The sequence below is a fragment of the Zalophus californianus genome, chromosome 1 (assembly GCF_009762305.2).
Source record: "Zalophus californianus isolate mZalCal1 chromosome 1, mZalCal1.pri.v2, whole genome shotgun sequence".
Classification (NCBI taxonomy): domain Eukaryota; kingdom Metazoa; phylum Chordata; class Mammalia; order Carnivora; family Otariidae; genus Zalophus; species Zalophus californianus.
Window position 1 is genome coordinate 124,872,557 of NC_045595.1, and position 20,673 is coordinate 124,893,229.

At 37.2% G+C, this 20,673-nt stretch overlaps 1 protein-coding gene across 1 annotated transcript in view; it reads right to left on the reverse strand.

The window, feature by feature from the left end:
• The window catches only part of SPATA16 (spermatogenesis associated 16), a 222,759-nt gene that overhangs the window by 48,741 nt on the left and 153,345 nt on the right, over window positions 1-20,673 (reverse strand). Inside the window, exon 6 of the mRNA XM_027585794.1 lies at window positions 10,001-10,148. Coding sequence (XP_027441595.1) covers window positions 10,001-10,148 — 148 coding nt within the window. The remainder of the gene's footprint in view (window positions 1-10,000; window positions 10,149-20,673) is intronic.

Here is a 20,673-nt window from a genome sequence, read left to right on the forward strand (position 1 = left end):
GAGCTGAAATCAAGAGTTGGACACACTCAACCGACTCAGCTACCCAGGTGTCCCCAGCTATCCTTTTGCACTATATAAGAATTAGAATGGACATTGGTTGGTTGGCTACCTACTATGCATTTCCTCCTTACCTCTTTTTTCCCTTACAGAATTTCTCAATCTCTACCTGCTCTAAAAGTGAGACCTAACTGATGTAGACCAATCAATCCTGGCATTACCTTGACCTCAGTTTTTGTTCAACCATAAACATAAGTGCAATTTGGGCCAATGAGTAAGAGTAAGTCCAGGGACTGTGTGAAAGAGGCACTCACTGTTCTTCAGGACAGTGTGATTTGAGATCTGTAATGACATTTGAGCATTTTGCTATTACTAAAGATCCTAGCACTTGAGGGGATGGTACAGGTAGTGGAATACCAGGTAGGATTTGAGAATAAAGCTGACTTCAGAAAATAGAGCAATGAATGAGCTGTGGGATTAAGCTGCATTTAAAGGCAGGTGCTGCCTGTGGATCTCTCAACAATGTAAATCAATGTGTTCCATGCCTCCCCCTACCCCTTTAAAACTTAAATATAATGAAGTCTGTTTGAGTTGTGATTCCTCCCACTTGAAACCAAAGATTTCTGATATAGTGATTTAGCTAGTATTTCAGAATATCTACAAATACTATGGAATCCTTAAAATATTATAGCGGAGATGCAAGGCAGTTATAAACTCTTCAAGAACCTGGGAAGAATATCTTCCTTATTTAAGACACAACAGTTTGAGGATTAGGAATTAATTTTTACAGCTAGACAAAGAGAAAAGTTGAATACACCTTGGTGATGCCATTATTGTGATAACATTATTATGACATTATTACCAACAATTAAACTTAAATGTATATTAGCATGATTTTTCTTGATCTTTATCATAATTATTACTTTTTCAGTTTTGGTTAGATTCTACATCTTATAGAAAGTGACTCTTGGATAGTTAACTAAGATATGCATAACAAAAGCCTCACATAATCTGAAAACCTTAATTTTCCTGACTATCTGGATTGGTAATCTACTTATGTGTTTGTTTATATCCCACTGTAGAAGTGTAATGACTTGCCTTACATAAATACATATGACATAAGAAAAAGTGTAAAAGAATGTTTGAGGAAAACAGAGCAAAAGGAAAAGTAAGAGATGGGTCATAAAGCCGTAAGTGAGATTAATACACAAAGTATGTTTATACATGTTTATATACTTGTTAGAATTAACAGGATCAGCCTTCTCATTCACAGTATTCCTACAGATTAACACTGGAAAGGAACTAATCTATCTATTTATGAGGGAACCAATTTGGGGAGAGTATTTGGAGAGCTTAGAGTGGAAAAGGGTACTTGGAGAGAAGCTGCCATATAAGTGTGTGTGTGTGTGTGTGTGTGTGTGTGTGTGTATGTCTGTGCATGCGTGTGTGGGCATGCATATGTATATGTGTGTGTATGTGTATCACAAGGTTTTGCTGAGCATTATGAATACAGTATCTGTAATACCTGCTTCCTGCCATGTATCACATTCTAAGAGCTCCATCTTGCCCCAACCCATCGTTTGTTTTTTTTTTTTGAGAGGCTGCAGTAAAAATTTACATTACTTCCACTTATTTTTGGATTATGAAATGGTATTTCTTTAAATGCCACTCTGTCTTCAGTCAGACCCCATAAGAAAACATACTTAGCAGGATGAATTAAAGTTCCAGGGATGTCCAGGAGAAATGCAATCATGGAAGGTAAGAGTAGATGATGGAGACCGGAGGCAAACAGTGCTGTAAACTGCTACTGCAAAGGACAAGTGAACTGCTCGTTGAGAAGATAGAACAGTGCCAGAAAACTGCACTTCCCATTGGAAAGACCAACATTGTCATATTTTAAGAACAGAGACTGTAGCTCTATATATATGAGGGATTTCTATACTTTGGGAATGATTCTCTGTTTCTAACAAGAATACTGTGGTACAAATATAAGACCATTTATCATCTTTATAACCAACCTGGCCATAACACTTTCATAATAATATTGGGGATATAGGCTCTTTAATTCTATAACCTTTTCCATTTGAGAAAGTGAGTTACAAAGAGGAAAATAGTCTGACCTTGAAAACTTAGGATCATGATAAAATTATAATATTTTAAAGAAAAAAGAATAAAATGAGGAATTTTTAACTTCTTGTTTTAGAAAGTATAAGAATGTATTATCCTTACTGGTAAATTGATGGCTGAACAAGAACAGGGTTATAAATTTCAGTAAAAAGCAATTCTTAAAGGCCTATTTTAAAACAATATATTATTCCTCTGAACATACATATTTACTCCTGGGAGTTAAATTGCATTGGAAAGACAAAATATGAATCTATCCACCTAAGTGTTAAAGTAATTGATATCTGATCCAGAAAACTTTTCTATTAAACATTACTAAGCATAGATCCATTACTGAATATTTATTTATTTAGCAAATAAATCTTGATATTTTCATCAAGAGGAGACAGGATATGCTTATTGTATTACTTTATTATTATTAAAATACAACCATGCAAGAATAAGAACTATACAAAATTGCATTATTTTGCTGGAATATATGAATAAAAATCTTGAGCAAAATCTTTATATATGAAAACATAATAATTCTGGGGCTGATGAATTATTATTTGTTTTATATACCCTGACTACTCTTCATGAATCAAACTGGATTTTTCCTTAAATAAGAAAAATGGATAGCTACACTGCTAAAAATTCAGTAATTTTTTTTCTCCGTGAAACCTAACACAACTCTATTATACTATGGCTTTAAGATTTTGGCTGGTCTTACCATATTCCCCAAATAGCAAAGGATGCACAGGAAGTTCTTGAGGAGGTATAAACCTGGTTGTCCCGAAAGGCAGATTTGAATTTTAACCTTCCCTCAACAGTCTTGTAGACCTTATAAGGGCAATGTGGTTCTAGTGCCTGCCACTGAGGGTGAAGTAGGTTTTTCTCATGATAAATCACTAATTTAGTTGGTCTATTCAGTAAAAAGATTAAAAATACTTATAGCTATATGCATTTTGAAATTGATTTATTTTTATAGCCTTCCCCTTTCCATCTGTTTTTCATGTGGAAACCCCTGACATGGGTGACTGTGAACTGGGGGCTAGCTAGAGAAAAATACACTGCCTGGGAAATCTTTATTGTGAAAACTCTTCCTGCTCATTACTACCACCTCAGCCAGCTATTGCTGGGCTCACTTTACTGTTGCAAGACCAAGGAGTAATGAACTCAACACTATCTAGGCTTGGTGAAGGTGACCTGGAGTTGGGCAGAGTTTCTGAGTTGGAGGTTTGTCTGCCAGCCCCTGCTGGGAGAATTCAGGGTGTTAGTCTCCAAGTTTTAATGACAATAACTACTTATCCAGCACAACATACATAGGGAACTCCTCATCCAAGATCTTCAAGGTATAGATTTTATGACCTTCATTGGTTGATTGCGTATTTTGATGACCTCTGTAATTTAGAAATTCCTACTTACAGCCTGAATTTCTCTTGCAGCAATGAAAACTACATAAGTGTGTTCTGTCTTCCATGGGGCATCAGCAGGTCCCCTGAAATGCTATCTTTCTGTGATGGGTACAAACGTGTGCTTGAGAGCTATCACCTGTAGCTGTCTGGAGAAGGATGAGTGAGTGTGAAGTAAAAAAGAATGTGTACAAACTCTGAGTGTTCCTGAGCGTGGAAGTGATGGCACATGAAAGAGTGTTTATTCAGTCACTGAGTTCACATGAATTTATTGTGTGCATTGCGGATGGAGTAAGAAGCTGCCTACCTGTTAATGTTGTAAGGCAGTGCATTAGAGTAAAGCTACGCAATTTAACAAAAAAACCACCCAAAACAAAAGAGCTCCAAGTCCAAATCTCAGTGATCTAAAGCAAGAGAATTTTGTTTTTTGCTCGTGGGTGACCTTCCAAATTGTCATTCAGGGAATCCAAGCTTCTTTTGTCTGTGGCTTCTTCAGTTCCACAGTCCTATCTACAGTGGTCATGGAAAGAGAGTTCTGCATGTTGGGTTTTATGGGCCAGGCCTGGAAGTGGCATGTATTATTTCTGCCCAAATTCTATTGGCCATTACTCAGTCACAAGGGAGGCTGGAAATGTATTTTAGTTACATATATGAGAGGAAAAAATAGCTTGGTAAACAATTAGCTAGTCTCTGCCACTTTTAGTGGCAAGGATTTCTATTTCCAAACTGCTCCCTTTGTCTGTTTTCTCCTCCAACATTCTTTTTTTTTTGTAATTTTTGTAATTTTAAAAAATTTTATGTTATGTTAATCACCATGCATTACATCATTAGTTTTGACGTAGTGTTCCGTGATTCATTGTTTGCGTATAACACCCAGTGCTCCTCCTCCTCCTCCATCATTCTTTTTTTTTAAAGATTTTATTTATTTATTTGAGAGAGAGAGAATGAGAGATAGAGTGCACGAGAGGGAAGAGGGTCAGAGGGAGAAGCAGACTCCCCGCTGAGCAGGGAGCCCGATGCGGGACTCGATCCCGGGACTCCAGGATCATGACCTGAGCCGAAGGCAGTTGCTTAACCAACTGAGCCACCCAGGCGCCCTCCTCCATCATTCTTTTAATTAGAGTCAGCCTTCCATTCCACCATTAGAGCTTAGGTTTTAATTGAAAATATTCTCCAGAGGAGTGGAAAAATATAGTCCAATATTCACCCTGAATTACAAATTACTAAAGTTAGATCCTTTATTAGGAGTAGGTATATTATAACACTCCTTAGAATAGAGTCTGGAATATATGTGCCTAATAAATGTTTGAGGAATAAATGAATAGATGAACAAACCACCCATCTCCATTGTTGATCCTCTTTTTGTCCTGAGGATCTTGGGATTCTGGAGCATAAAGAAAAGAAGAGACATGGCAGACTAACACAGTGAACTGGATAGAGGGCTAAACCTACTCCCAGTCTTTAGTGGAGTATAGGGGATTTCTAGAGTAAGACCCAGAAGGTGACTGGGTTCACAAACCAGCATTCTGGCAGGGAAAGGGAATCTCAGAGAATGGCTCTAGGTTGGGCCAACTTATGTGGTGAGGGTGGTTGGTGTACATAAAAAGAAGCATCTACACCAAAAGGCAGCATGGAGAACTCATATATATATCTTTTGGTCACCTAATGTGTCACATAAATGAGCCCATTTGGTCCTGCTCACCAACAGAGGTGATCTCATGTTGCATTAGCCATGTAATCAACAGCTGCACCAGCCTGCACCAGACTTTGAAAAAAGAATCTTTCCTCACATACGCACTGACCTCTTTGGACACTGGGTATGCTTGAGTTTTGTGAAAGTTGAAACCAGACCAGGGGGAGAAGAAAATCCCATGGAAAGGGGGAAGGGAAGCTGGAGAATTTGATTAGTTACTGAAGGAAGACTAAGTTTTAGAAATGACTGAAGGATACTGAGTCCCTGGGAATGGGACAGAATATATTACTGGCTCTGAACAGACCAAAGATGAATGTGTTTAGGTTAAAAAAAAAAAAAGTCTGTTTGCACACATCTGTTTTGTCCAGTCGTATCTGCTGCGTGACTATTTGTTGAAATAAATCACTGAATAAATTTTTGGCAGATTAGAAGCTTCTTAAATTCTATCTACAAGGCAGATAAAAGGAAATTCCTGGTTTTGGGAAAGTGTCAACAAAACAGAATAGCTACTCTCTTTGTGTGACTCACTTTCTAGCTACTGCCTTTGGCTACTGATGCCTGCCCTAATCTCTTGGTACCACTTGTAAGAGAGATACAGATGCATTTGACGTTCCCTATTCCTATGCTTTGAGTCCTCACTCATGTTAATATTGTGTGGGGCAAAAGGAGCCAGACCACTAAGACTGTACACATACAATTAATAACAGTGGTTTCACTACCATTCCAACAATGACTTTGGGGAAGATCCTTCCCTGACTTGTAACAGTCAAGTAATGTCATCAATGCAATAGCCTTGTTCACCCAAAGTACAGGTTCTACAGAGCAAGAACCTAACCAATCCCAATGAAATTTAAAATTCTAGACTACCTTCTCTACCACTGCTTTTCCCTCCAGAAGCTATGTCTTTCCTCTCTAGTTTCTTATATAGCACTGTCATACTCCAGCAATTAGTAATTATTAAATAACAGAAACAATCATTAATAACTTATAATTATCTTCTTTTCCAACATATAAGATCCTTTAGCATGAATCATCTTGCCAATAGATCACAATTCATCTTGATAACAGGTTTGATAGAGTTACATGAGACATGAATCTGGCTCATTAATGTTATTATTGTTTTTAAACTCTCAGTGGCAACAGTGCTTCCAAAATATAAATTAATCTTCATGACTTCTCTGTAAAGTAGGTTAAATATAACCAAACTCATTCTACAAGTGGAGGAATTGTCAAACAGGTGATCTCCTCAATGAATTTCTCTTCATTACCAATGGATCCAAGAATAGAAATGGAAATAGCTGAATCTAATTCATTTTCTATGACACTAGATAGACATGACTCTTGTTAGCTATTAAGGCTACCCCCCAAAAAACTCTTAAGAGATCCATAACAAAATAATAAATGTTTTCTAACAATTAGTAAAAAATATGAGTTCTGAAACATTTTTATCCACTTCCTTACAAAATGCTCAGAAGTAAACCAGCAGCCATGGTCATTATAGCGTGCACTGTGCTTTCTTCTCTTCCCTTTCGTTGCCCTCAAATTTTCATTGTTCTTTAGAGATTCACTATTCAATCATCACTACTTATATTTACATAATACGTTTCCTCTGAAGAGCTTGAGGCATTGTGGCGAAAAATAAGGACTATATAGGACCTAAATTTAATGCTTTATCACACCTCTGCTCTTAACAGATGGAAATGGTGTAGCTCAATGGCAAGGACATGGGTTCAAATCCAAGGCCTGCACCACTGATTTGCTGTGCATCTTTGGAAAAGCTATTTTCTCTGGTTGCTGTTTTCTTGTTTCTAAATGAGAATCATCTTACTCCATAATGCCTGGCACTTTAAAAGTGATCACTAACAGGGGTGCCTGTGTGGCTCAGTCATTAAGCGCCTGCCTTCGGCTCAGGACATGATCCTAGGGTTCTGGGATCAAGCCCCACATCGGGCTCCCTATTCCACGGGAAGCCTGCTTCTCCCTCTCCCACTCCCCTTGCTTGTGTTCCCTCTCTCGCTGTGTCTCTCTCTGTCAAATAAATAAATAAAATCTTAAAAAAAATTGATCACTAACAGAGTACATTATTAATCATATAAATCAGTGATTTGGCCCCAAAACTATGAAAAAAGGAATGAAGGGCTCCTAATGGGAGGATGCGATATTAGGTATGTGCATTTAGAGATTTTCCTTACCATGATAACCATGAGTGGCTCTTAATACTGTACAAGAAAATCTTCTCTTAATTCAGAATAATGGTTGGCACATAGTAGATATTAAAAAGTATTTTTGAATGAATGAATAAAAGCCACTTGCTTCCAAAGACAAAAAGAGGAAAAAGGGATAATACCAGTGTTGTGTCCTCTATGTACACTTGACTATCCAGATCTCATTCAGATATCAATGATCGAAGAACATAAGGAAAGAGGGAAGTTCAAAGTGTGAGATAGATGGAAGAAGTAAAGTAGAAATAGGAAGCACTGGAAAAAAATTCATCTTCTGGAAAATACTATAATCCTCCAGTTTACTGGTGAAGAATATGGGGAAAGGTGGCATTTTACCACAGGTTATTCCTTCATTTTTAAAAAAATTTAAGAGTTTATGGGGTTCCTGGTTGGTTCGGTTGGTTAAGCAGCTGACTCTTGATTTCATCTCAGGTCATGGTCTCAGGGTCGTGAGATCGAGCCCTGCATCAGGCTCCCCGCTCAGCAGGGAGTCTGCTTCTCTCCCTCTCCTTCTACCCTTCCCCCTGCACTCTCTCTCTATAAAAAAAAAATAATAAATCTTAAAAAAATAAAAATCTTCTTTTATTTATTTTTTTAAAAGATTTATTTATTTATTTTAGAGAGAGAGAGAGAGAGAGTGCATGAGCAGGGGGAGGGGCATAGGGAGATGGAGAGGGAATCTCATGCATAATCCATGCTGAGTCTGGAGCCCAGTGTAGGGCTCCATCCTGGGAACCTGAGAGTGTGAACTGAGTTGAAATCAAGAACTGGATGCTCAACTGACTGAGCCACCCTGGTGCTCCTACCTCTTCTTTTAAAATACAGAAATATCATGGCACAAGGAATATTGTGCTAGACCTAGAGGACTAGTTCTACTTAAAACCTTAAAATAACCTCCCATTTCAACTCATCAAATTAAAAGAATGTACCCCTAAACAATCCTAAAATTTGTATGGAACCATAAAAGAACTGAAGTAGCCAAAGTAACCTTGGAAAAGTAAAACAAAACTGGAGGTATCACAAGTCCAGATTTCAAGTTATGTTACAAAGCTGTAGTGATCAAAACAGTATGGTGCTGACACAAAAATAACCACATAGATCAATGGAACAGAATAGAAAACCCATAAATAGATCCACCATTATACGGTCAATTACTCTTCAGCAAAGGAGGAATAAGTGTAACAATGGCAAAAAGACTGTTCTCTTCAACAAATGGTGTTGGGAAAACAGGACAGCAACGTGAAAAATAAAAGAAACTGGACCACTTTCTTACACCATACACAAAAATAAACTCCACAGGGATTAAAGACCTAAATGTGAGACCTGAAACCATAAAACTCCTTCAAGAGAGCACAGGCAATAATCTTTCTGACATGGGCTATAGCAACTTCTTCTAGATAGGTCTCCTGAGGCAAAGGAAACAAAAGCAAAAATTAACTATTGGGACCTCATCAAGATTAAAAGCTTCTGTACAGTGAAGGAAACAACAAAACTAAAAGGCAACCTATGGGATGGGAGAAGATATTTGCAAATGACATATCTGGTAAAGGGTGAGTATCCAAATATATATATAAAGAACCAATACAACTCAATACACAAAAACCAAATAATCCAATTAAAAAATGGGCAGAAGACATGAACAGGCATTTCTCCAAAGAAGACATATAGATGGCCAACAGACACATGAAACAATGCTCAACATCACTCATCACCAGGGACATGCAAATCAAAACTACAATGAAACATCACCTCATACCTGTCAGAATGGCTGAAATCAACAACACAAGAAACAGTAGGTGTTGGAGAGGATGTGGAGAAAGCAGAACCCTCTTGCACTGTTGGTGGGAATACAAACTGGTGCAGTCACTGGGGAAAATAGTATGGAGGCTCCTCAAAAAACTAAAAATAGAACTACCTTATAATCCAGGAATAACACTACTGGGCATTTACACAAAGAATACAGAAGCACGAAGTCAAAGGGATACATGCACCCCGATGTTTAAAGCATCATTATCTACAATAGCCAAAAAATGGAAGCAGGCCAAATGTCCATTGACTGATGAATGGATAAAGAAGAAGTGGTACACACACACACACACACACACACACACACACACACACACACACACACACACACACTGGAATATTATGCAGCCATAAAAAAGAATGAAATCTTGCCATTTGCAACAACATGAATGGAGTCAGAGAGTTTAATGCTAAGCAAAATAAGTCAGTCAGAGAAAGACGAATTCCATATGATTTCATTCCTATGTGGAGTTTAAGAAACAAATGAGCAAAGGAAAAAAAGAAGAGAGGCAATCAACGAAACAGATTCTTAACTATAGAGAACAAAATGATGGTTACCAGAGGGAAGGTGGGGAGCGGGGAGATGGGGGAAATAGGTGATGGGGATTAAAAAGTGCACTTATAATGATGAAAAAAATACAATAAGATGAAAAAAAAATGACCCAACAATGTACTCCTAAAACGGAAACAATAAACAAATAAACCAGAAATGGCCCTGTATTTGTTTTAACGCAAATAAACTATCAGCTGATAACTTGAATTATTACCTGTGTAGATATATTCCACATATGCAGGATGAGTTTTTGTGAAAACCTCTCTTACTTTTTCTATTTTATCACCTCTGATTTTTGTTGCAAATGGTGTATACATAACTGAGAAAGATTCCGCTCTGGTGATGGCTTCTTCAATCATGGCCTGAGAGGAAGCAAACAACCCATTTGGCATCAATAACAGTATATGACTTTTTATGAATGTAAAAAATATAATTACCTTTATGGATGATTTAAAAATCTATATACTGTACTGCAAAGATAACATATTTTGGTCTTGAATATTCATTAGAACAAAATTTTAATTAGTTCTGGAAATATTTCATATTAAGAAAACCAATTAAATCAAGAAAGTTTGTAAATACGCACCTCTACACTTTGCTTGCTTTAAGATAAAAATAAAAATTCTATTTTCCAAGGTGTCATTTTTTACTTGATTTTAAAAATCAAGTTCTTAAGTCTAACATAATTATCCTACTCTCAAACAGACATTGATGAGCAATTGTATTTAAAAAAATTAATTGAAATATCTAGTTCTAAGTATTTTCTATACATGACACAACAAACTAGACAAAGTACATTTTTTTTTCTTCTTCCACTATGTGGGAAAGACTCTTGGAATAAGAAAAGCCCTTCTCAACTTCCTCCCACTGAAGCTTCCCTTCCCTCCAGATCACAAGAGCCACTTGAGATGGATTTGGCTATTTAAGAATTTCTTTAAATTTTCTTTGCTCATGTACCTTTCTTGATAAAGCCTGCCATCACCTTGAGCTTCCTGTTTTAACTAGGTCCATTACTATTTGAAACAGACCAAAAAGAAAGTTATGTGAAGCTTTAAAAGGAATTTATTCCTTTCCTACTTTTCCTTTTAATGAGGCTTAACCATTGAATAAAAAGTGGAAATGTCCATAGTTATCTCATCTTTCTGAAAATAGCATAAAAGCATATTATAAAAATTCATATTTATTTATAGGAATAATTTTTTTTCAGTGACAACTAAGAGTGCCAATAACCCTAAGGAAAAATAATAGATTTGAACTGTCCAACAAAAGAAAAACCCTTTAACAAACAGCAATTTATATTATTACCGGCATAGCATTTTTTTTTACTGTTTTTTTAAAAAATTTTTTATTGTTATGTTAATCACCATATATTACATCATTTGTTTTGGTGTAGTGTTCCATGATTCATTGTTTGTTCATAACACCCAGTGCTCCATGCAGAACGTGCCCTCTTTAATACCCATCACCAGGCTAACCCATCCCCCTACCCTCCTCCCCTCTAGAAACCTCAGTTTGTTTTTCAGAGTCCATCATCTCTCCTGGTTTGTCTCCCCCTCTGACTTACTCCCCTTCATTCTTCCTCTCCTGCTATCTTCTTCTTTTCCTTTTTTCTTAAAATATGTTGCGTTATTTGTTTCAGAAGTACAGATCTGTGATTCAACAGTCCTACACAATTCACAGCGCTCACTGGAGCACATACCCTCCCCAATGTCTATCACCCAGCCACCCCATCCCTCCCACCCCCGACCACTCCAGCAACCCTCAGTTTGTTCCTGAGATCAAGAATTCCTCATATCAGTGAGGTCATGTGATAAATGTCTTTCTCTGATTGACTTATTTCACTCAGCATAACACCCTCCAGTTCCATCCACATCGTTGCAAATGGCAAGATCTCATTCCTTTTGATGGCTGCATAATATTCCATTATGTATATATACCACATCTTCTTTATCCATTCATCTGTCGATGGACATCTTTATTTTATTTTATTTTATTTTATTTTATTTTTTTTAAGATTTTATTTATTTATTTTAGAGAGAGAGAATGAGAGATAGAGAGCACGAGAGGGAAGAGGGTCAGAGGGAGAAGCAGACTCCCTGCCGAGCAGGGAGCCCGATGTGGGACTCGATCCCGGGACTCCAGGATCATGACCCGAGCCGAAGGCAGTCGCTTAACCAACTGAGCCACCCAGGCGCCCTTTTTTTCTTTATTTTATTTTATTTTTTTAAGATTTTATTTATTTATTTTAGAGAGAGAGAATGAGAGATAGAGAGCACGAGAGGGAAGAGGGTCAGAGGGAGAAGCAGACTCCCTGCCGAGCAGGGAGCCCGAGTCGATGGACATCTTGACTCTTTCCACAGTTTGGCTATTGTGGACATTGCTGCTATAAACATTGGGGTGCACGTACCCCTTCGGGTCCCTACATTTGTATCTTTGGGGTAAATACCCAGTAGTGCAATTGCTGGATCGAATGGTAGCTCTAATTTCACCTGTTTGAGGAACCTCCATACTGTTTTCCAGAGGGGTTGCACCAGCTTGCATTCCCACCAACAGTGTAGGAGGGTTCCCCTTTCTCCACATCCCCGCCGACATCTGTCGTTCCCTGACTTGTTAATTTTAGCCATTCTGATGGGTGTGAGGTGGTATCTCATTGAGGTTTTGATTTGGATTTCCCTGATGCCGAGCGATGTTGAGCACTTTTTCATGTGCCTGTTGGCCATTTGGATGTCATCTTTGGAAAAATGTCTGTTCGTGTCTTCTGCCCATTTCTTGATTGGATTATTTGTTCTTTGGGTGTTGAGTTTGATAAGTTCTTTATAGATTTTGGACACTAGCCCTTTATCTGATATGTCATTTGCAAATATTTTCTCCCATTCTGTCGGTTGTCTTTTGGTTTTGTGGACTGTTTCTTTTGCTGTGCAAAAGCTTTTTATCTTGATGAAATCCCAATAGCTCATTTTTGCCCTGGCTTCCCGTGCCTTTGGTGATGTTTCTAGGAAGAAGTTGCTGCGGCTGAGGTCGAAGAGGTTGCTGCCTGTGTTCTCCTTTAGGATTTTGATGGACTCCTGTCTCACGTTTAGGTCTTTCAACCATTTGGAGTCTATTTTTGTGTGTGGTGTAAGGAAATGGTCCAGTTCCATTCTTCTGCATGTGGCTGTCCAATTTTCCCAACACCATTTGTTGAAGAGACTGTCTTTTTTCCATTGGACATTCTTTCCTGCCGGCATAGCATTTTGTAAACAAGTTTCTGATTGATATTAAGAGCAATAAGGAGTTGATTTTAAACTGAGAAACCTAATTTAACTTGTTCATTGCCTAATCCGTTTCTCAGTGACTTCAAATGGCCTCTATGATCATCTATACTGTGTGTAAGAGAGCAGCTTTGTAAGCATTTTCTGGATACAGAAGTCCTCCTTTCTCTGAGACTCCCATTAGAAAATTATGTAAACTTTCTAATTTACATTTTAAATTTGTTGTGGGGCAAATTTCTGAATGGCTGAATGAAAGAACTTACACTGCCCCCAACATTGCCCTTTCTGGGTTTGAGGAACTGGTAGATGAACAAAGAATACAACTGTGATTCCAAACCCAGAGCCAGCACTCAGCGGAGATAGCAATGGATTACGAACATGCAACAGGACCTGGGTACTGAGGCCTGGATGCCAGCTTTGGAAGGCTAATAAGGTCTGGAATTCAGAGATGTGGACTGAGAACGCAAACATGGTGTTTCGGCACCAGCTTCTGGTCCTCCAGCAAAAATAAAGATCCTTTATACTAAGTAAGAGAATAATTTTTCCAGTTTGGGGCTTACATATGTTCACTGCTGGAACCAACCTGGGGATGGCCTGTCCAGACCAAAAACGGAAGTAGTCATACCTAGATGAGTGTGGAGGATATGCTGAAGAGGGAAGCTGTATTAGGCCTCAGTTGGAAGGTCACAATCTGACTTTTCTACCTTTTATAACTGTTCCCGTATTAGCTTGCAGAGTTGCTATAATGAAGTATCACAGACCAGGTGCCTTAAAGGATGGAAATTCATTTTATCATAGTTCCAGGGGCTAGAAGTCTGAGATCAAGGTGTCTGTCTGCAAAGTTGATTTCTTCTTAGGCCTCTCTCCTGGGCTTGTAGATGGCTCTGTAGCTTCTCCTTCTGTCTTTACATTGGTTTTTTATTATGTGTATGTCTGTATCCTAATCTCTTCTTATAAGGACATCAGACATATTGGATTAAGACTCACCTACAGACCTCATTTGAACTTAATTACCACTTTAAATACCCTATTTGTAAGGCAGCCACAATCTGTAGCACCTGGTTAGGACTTCAGCATATGAATTTGGGGGGGACACAATTCAGCTCATAATAATTCCTAACTCCCAAATAGCTTTTCTGATGGTCTCTCTAAATATCTTGATGAAGGGTATTTTGCTTTAAATTCTGGACCAAAAAATATTAATGAAGTTATTTAATCCTTTAGTTTATTTCCAGAGAGACATTAACAGTATCCCAGTAAGGCCAGGATAGAAGAAACCACGCTCTCCATTGCATTTCTTTTCCAACTGCTGGCAGCTTAAGCGACTGCTGGCAGGGTAACTTTGCTAAGCCATCTCACAGCAGGGACAATAAGACTCGTGCCCAAGAGCCTACACCAGCTTTTTTGCAAGTGGCAGACGTGTGGTTTTTGTGTGGCAGCTTGATCTGTTCATTTAAGGCACTGTACTCTTGGCTTGATGCTCAATGAATTGCATTTAGGCTTTCATAGGGCTCTCCACTCAGGAGGGTGTGTGCTGGAGCAGGGGTTCCCTTTCTTCCTAATCAGAGCCAGGGGAAATGGGATGTTTTTTATGGCTTCTGCCCTCCATGTTGAAGATGGGTAAGGAAGTAATCTACTTTTTATCATCCCTGAAAGATTTCCTTGATTTTGAAGATAAATAGAGGAAGAGACCAGGTGAGGAACGGCAGCTTGTAAAAAGTAAGCTGTACTAAGAAATCTGTTGCATTTCTATATACCAATAATGAAGCAGCAGAAAGAGAAATTAAGAAATCAAGCCCATTTAAAATTGCACCAAAAATAATAAGATATCAAGGAATAAACCTAACCAAAGAGGTCAAAGACCTGTACTCTGAAAACAATAGGACACTGATGAAAGAAACTGAAGATGGCACAAAGAAATGGAAAGACATTCCATGCTTGTGGATTGGAAGAACAAATATCATTAAAATGTCTATACTTCCCAAAGCAATCTACACATTTAATGCAATTCCTATCAAAATACCAAAGGCATTCTTCACAGACCTAGAACAAATAATCCTAAAATTTGTATGGAACCATAAAAGAACTGAAGTAGCCAAAGCAACCTTGGAAAAGTAAAACAAAACTGGAGGTATCACAAGTCCAGATTTCAAGTTATGTTACAAAGCTGTAGTGATCAAAACAGTATGGTGCTGACACAAAAATAACCACATAGATCAATGGAACAGAATAGAAAACCCATAAATAGATCCACCATTATATGGTCAATTACGCTTCAGCAAAGGAGGAATAAGTGTAACAATGGCAAAAAGACTGTTCTCTTCAACAAATGGTGTTGGGAAAACAGGACAGCAACGTGAAAAATAAAAGAAACTGGACCACTTTCTTACACCATACACAAAAATAAACTCCACAGGGATTAAAGACCTAAATGTGAGACCTGAAACCATAAAACTCCTTCAAGAGAGCACAGGCAATAATCTTTCTGACATGGGCTATAGCAACTTCTTCTAGATAGGTCTCCTGAGGCAAAGGAAACAAAAGCAAAAATTAACTATTGGGACCTCATCAAGATTAAAAGCTTCTGTACAGTGAAGGAAACAAACAACAAAACTAAAAGGCAACCTATGGGATGGGAGAAGATATTTGCAAATGACATATCTGGTAAAGGGTGAGTATCCAAATATATATATAAAGAACCAATACAACTCAATACACAAAAACCAAATAATCCAATTAAAAAATGGGCAGAAGACATGAACAGGCATTTCTCCAAAGAAGACATATAGATGGCCAACAGACACATGAAACAATGCTCAACATCACTCATTACCAGGGACATGCAAATCAAAACTACAATGAAACATCACCTCATACCTGTCAGAATGGCTGAAATCAACAACACAAGAAACAGTAGGTGTTGGAGAGGATGTGGAGAAAGCAGAACCCTCTTGCACTGTTGGTGGGAGTACAAACTGGGGGAGCCTCCATACTATTTTCCACTGGGGAAAATAGTATGGAGGCTCCTCAAAAAATTAAAAATAGAACTACCTTATGATCCAGCAATCACACTACTAGGTATTTATGCAAAGAATACAAAAATACTCCTTCAAAGAGATGCATGCACCCTGATGTTTAAAGCAGCATTATCTACAATAGCCAAAAATGGGAGCAGGCCAAGTGTCCATTGACTGTTGAATGGATAAAGAAGAAGTGGTGTAAATGTACAATGGAACATTTTTCAGCGATAAAAAAAATGAAATCTTGCCATTTACAATGACACGGATGGAGCTAGAGTGTATTATGCTAAGAGAAATAAGTCAGTCAGAGAAAAACATTTGTGGAATTTAAGAAACAAAACAAGCCAGCAAAGGGAAAAAAATAGAGAGAGGCAAACCAAGAAACAGACTCCTAACTATAGAGAACAAACTGATGGTTACCAGAAGGGAGGTAGGTGGGAAGGATGGGTTAAATAGGTGATGGGGATTAAGGAGTGCACTTGTTGTGATGAGTACTGAATGATGATGGAATTGTTAGATCACTATAATGTACACTTGAAACTAATATTACATTGTATGTTAACTAACTGGAATGTAAAAAAGTATGTTAACTAACTGGAATGTAAAAAACCTTAAAAAAAGTAAGCTGTACTAAAAGTAAAGGTAGATTTCAAATGATACTTTTTAATTTGACAAAAATTTTCTGCAATTGAGTTATTCTTTCCCAATGTGTGAGTTTCTCTGGTGTCAATAAATGATTCACGTGTACAAAGAATAGGGAAAAAAGTCAGTCCTCATGTCCTGTTGGTAAGCGTACATTACTGTTAATTATGCTTTCTCTGTTGCTACATACAAAAAAAGCTTTGAAATTAGGTGTTTACATTTGGGGCTTCTAACAACTCTCTATTGTTATCCTCACATTTATCAAGTTTTAAAGCTTATAGTTACATAAACCAAGAATGAATGTGGGCAGCTCATTTCCTCTACAAACAGTAACTTATAATAATTTCATCTTGTTCTTTAGCTAACCAAAAAGAGCCATTTGCTACCTCAGAAATCAATTTGCCCAGGATGATTTTATAACAAGGGACACGATGGGGGAGATAAGGAAAGAGAGATACTCCATCAAGAGTAAAGGAAAAGCCATCAAACTAGAGGGAAAAGATGAACAAAAAAGAGCAAAAAAGAAACAAAATTCACTCCCTCTTCTAAATCCAAGAAGGTTGTTTCTTCCTGATAAATTTTTAAGAATACTCAGGGTGCCTAGGATAAATCTGGCAGAAACTATAAACCACAAACATTTTCAGGATGATGGGATTATGAAATTTTTCCCCCTACTTTTTTGCGGGAGGATTTGGACAAATTGCAACCTTTTAACTATGTGTCCAGTGATAGTGGTTTGGTAGCAGAAGTCTTGTTAGTTCTAATTAGAAAATGTAATCAAATTATTATAGATTATTATCAAATTATTCCTTTAATGCTTCCAATATCAGGGTTGACCATAATTGCAGTAAATTGCTTTACTTATAAGATTATATCTGGAAGGAACCTTGGGGATTTTCCAGCCCAATTCATTGAATTGGAGATGAATTAAGTGACTTGAAGAGGCTTAAGTACCTTTCTCAGGATAAACAGCTTTTTAATTTTATAGAATTAGAATTAGGGTTTCAAATATTATACTTCACTTTATCTTAAAAAATTATGGTTTTACTTCCTGGGTTTTACTCTCTTGTTTAAAAACAGTCATAATAAATATCAGTTTGTATTCTAAATGGTTTAATTTACTTTAGTTTTGCAGTGTATGTGAGTGCTGTAGAATTTTGGAACATATATATGTATATGTGTCCTGGGCACATGGTTGGCATTTTTCAGACCCCCTTACAGTTAAGTGTAGCCATGTGGCTCTGTGTGGATCAATGAAACGTAAGTGAGAATGGTACCCTTTCTAGGCCTGGCCCATAAAACTCTGCCTCATATGATCCTCCCTTCTCTTTCTCTATCAGCTTCCTGAAGAGGGAGGACTCACAGGATCTGGAGGAAGATGGAGCTACATGGTAGAGGAACTATGGGTTCTCATTATTGCTGATTTGAGGAGAACCAATCAGGAACACCCACACTGAACTACAGCATGAGTGAGAAAATGACTATTATTGTTTCAAATTACCGAAATGTTGGAGTTGTTTGTTATAGCAGTTGGTCTATCTTAATTCACAAACAATGAGAAAAGAAAATTTGAATCTCTTTCATAATCTATTTTTTCTACTAAGCTTTATGTATTATTTAAAATGTAGACAAAAACATGGTATTTTAAGAGATAAAATAACTTTTCATTTAGTAGTGTGAGAAATGCTTTTTTTATATCCTATTTCCTTTAATCCTCATAAAGTCCATCTAAGTAGGTATTACTAGTGAATGAATATTATGATTATATTATTTTCAGAGTTAGTGTTAGATGCACGGGAAGCAGGGCTCCACTTGCAAGCTATAAAAATTGAGATGGGAATTTTTAGTCTTTAGTGGCTAATATGGTTCTTTGCTATTACATTAATAATGATGTAATTTTGAATGATGACTAGAATTTTCTAGAAAATGGAAAAAGAAAATTTTTGTGACCAATAATTTTCAAATTCAATCCTTTGAATACATATGGGTTCAGTTTGAAAGATTCCAATTTTCTTGAAATTTAGAATTAACTTAAAGAGCAAATTTACCTAAAGAGCAAAATATCTTACCTTGAGACTTCCCTGTAAACCTATTCACTGTATCTCTTATGCAATAGCCAAGATTGACATTTTTATGATGATTTTATTAATATAATGGTATGTCAGAATACAGTATGTAATAATCGATTGTTTGCCCCTGCCCTGATGATCAACACTTTAATGCTGAAATAGTACCTTGGGTTTATGTGAGTTCTTTTATTAAACAACCTTCACTGTGAGTTCTGTATTTTTCTAATATAAGGGAATATTTGGCAGCTTGTTCATTACATTTATCAGTCCAGTGATGTGAAAGTTATGTCTTCATGCAGTTTAAGTCAAGATATTTAAATTTTTATTTGCACTATGTGGAAATGACCAAAGATTGTATGAACAGGTTACTTGTACCAAGGTGAGCAAATTTTTATATAGCAGTTATGAATTCTCTACTTTGCAATCCATCCTGTTTAAAGACAGCCACAATAAATATCATTTTATGTTCTAAGGCATTTAATTTTACTTTAGTTTTGCGGTGTATGTGAGTGCTATAGAATTTTAGCACACACACACACACACACACACACATATGTATATATGTGTGTGTGGTGGGGAGGTGGGTATGTGTGTGCGCTACTGTCCACTATCCAGTCTGGTTAGGGTTAGAGTTAAGGTTTTGATTATATATCATGCTTCCATTAGTTGGATAACTTCAGCATTTAATGCCTAAAATTTAATCTTTATTAATTTTTAATCATATTTGGTAGGAAATTTTATTTCTATGTCCCTTTAGCATAGAGCTAAAGAGATGAAAGGAATCTAAAGTATTATTTTAAAATCACTCAACTTTATAACCAAGGAAACTGAGGCTTGCTGAGTTCTGGTGACTCAACTCAGGTCACAAAATGAGAGAAGGAAGCAGGACAAGAGTGCAAGTCTCTCCTAAACCGATGCTTTCTCTTCCACTCAATGACTTTTCATCCTTCTAGTTAGATTGCAAATTCGTAGAAGTATAAAATCAAGTTTTATTTTCTTTTTTCTTTTTCCATAACTGTCTTATTCCTGTCTTCAAAGACAATAAGAACTTGACTCTAACTCTAACAGAGAAACAAATAGACCACACCAAACCTAAAGCAGGTCAAGATCCTCTTCACAACAATAACTCTTAACACAAAACAGAATATTCCTCCTTCACACCTACTGGCCACAATAAGACTGTTTTGCCCACCAGCCCCTCATTGGATTTAAGGAATGCTATCAATAAGCATGCCTGTCTCAAAGAGAAACATTTACAAAAACTAAATGAAAGCCTTCTTGATAAGGCAGCTTAAATAATAATGTGCTTGGGTTGGTCTAGCTTATTTAATGGCAAAGCACATATAATTTATAAATAGAATTTAAAGTACATTCTTGTTCTAAAGACCCTGAATAATTTTCTGCTTGCACATTAGAGAAATACCAGCTGATAGAAACTCAGAGTTACAAGTGTGGGTTTCAGCAGCCTCCAGACTCTTCAGGATGCCACAGAGCTTTTATTCTTGATGACTTAAAATGAATCACCAAAAGGTATCACAGGAATAAATAACTACCTTACCTGTAATTATTTCATAAGCACAAATGGGTATTAGTAATGGGCTTTAGCCTCTGTGTTCAGTGGTAAATGTCAACACAGTTTGGGACCCTTTTTTGTCATTGTACATTTCTTCTCTATATTTAGTTTAATTATAGAAGGTAGATATTCTTTTCCCTAACTGTATTGTTTTCTGATTGTATTTCTTGACTGATGGTTTTAGACTGGGCTTGCTGGTGCACGAAGCTGATTAACGGCAGAGTTGGGACAAGAACCTGGTAACCTGGTTCCTAGACGTGAACTGCTTTTTCCACCATTTATTTTATCTCTTAGGCTACTATGCAAGACACGTTTGAGTGGAGAAGTCTAGG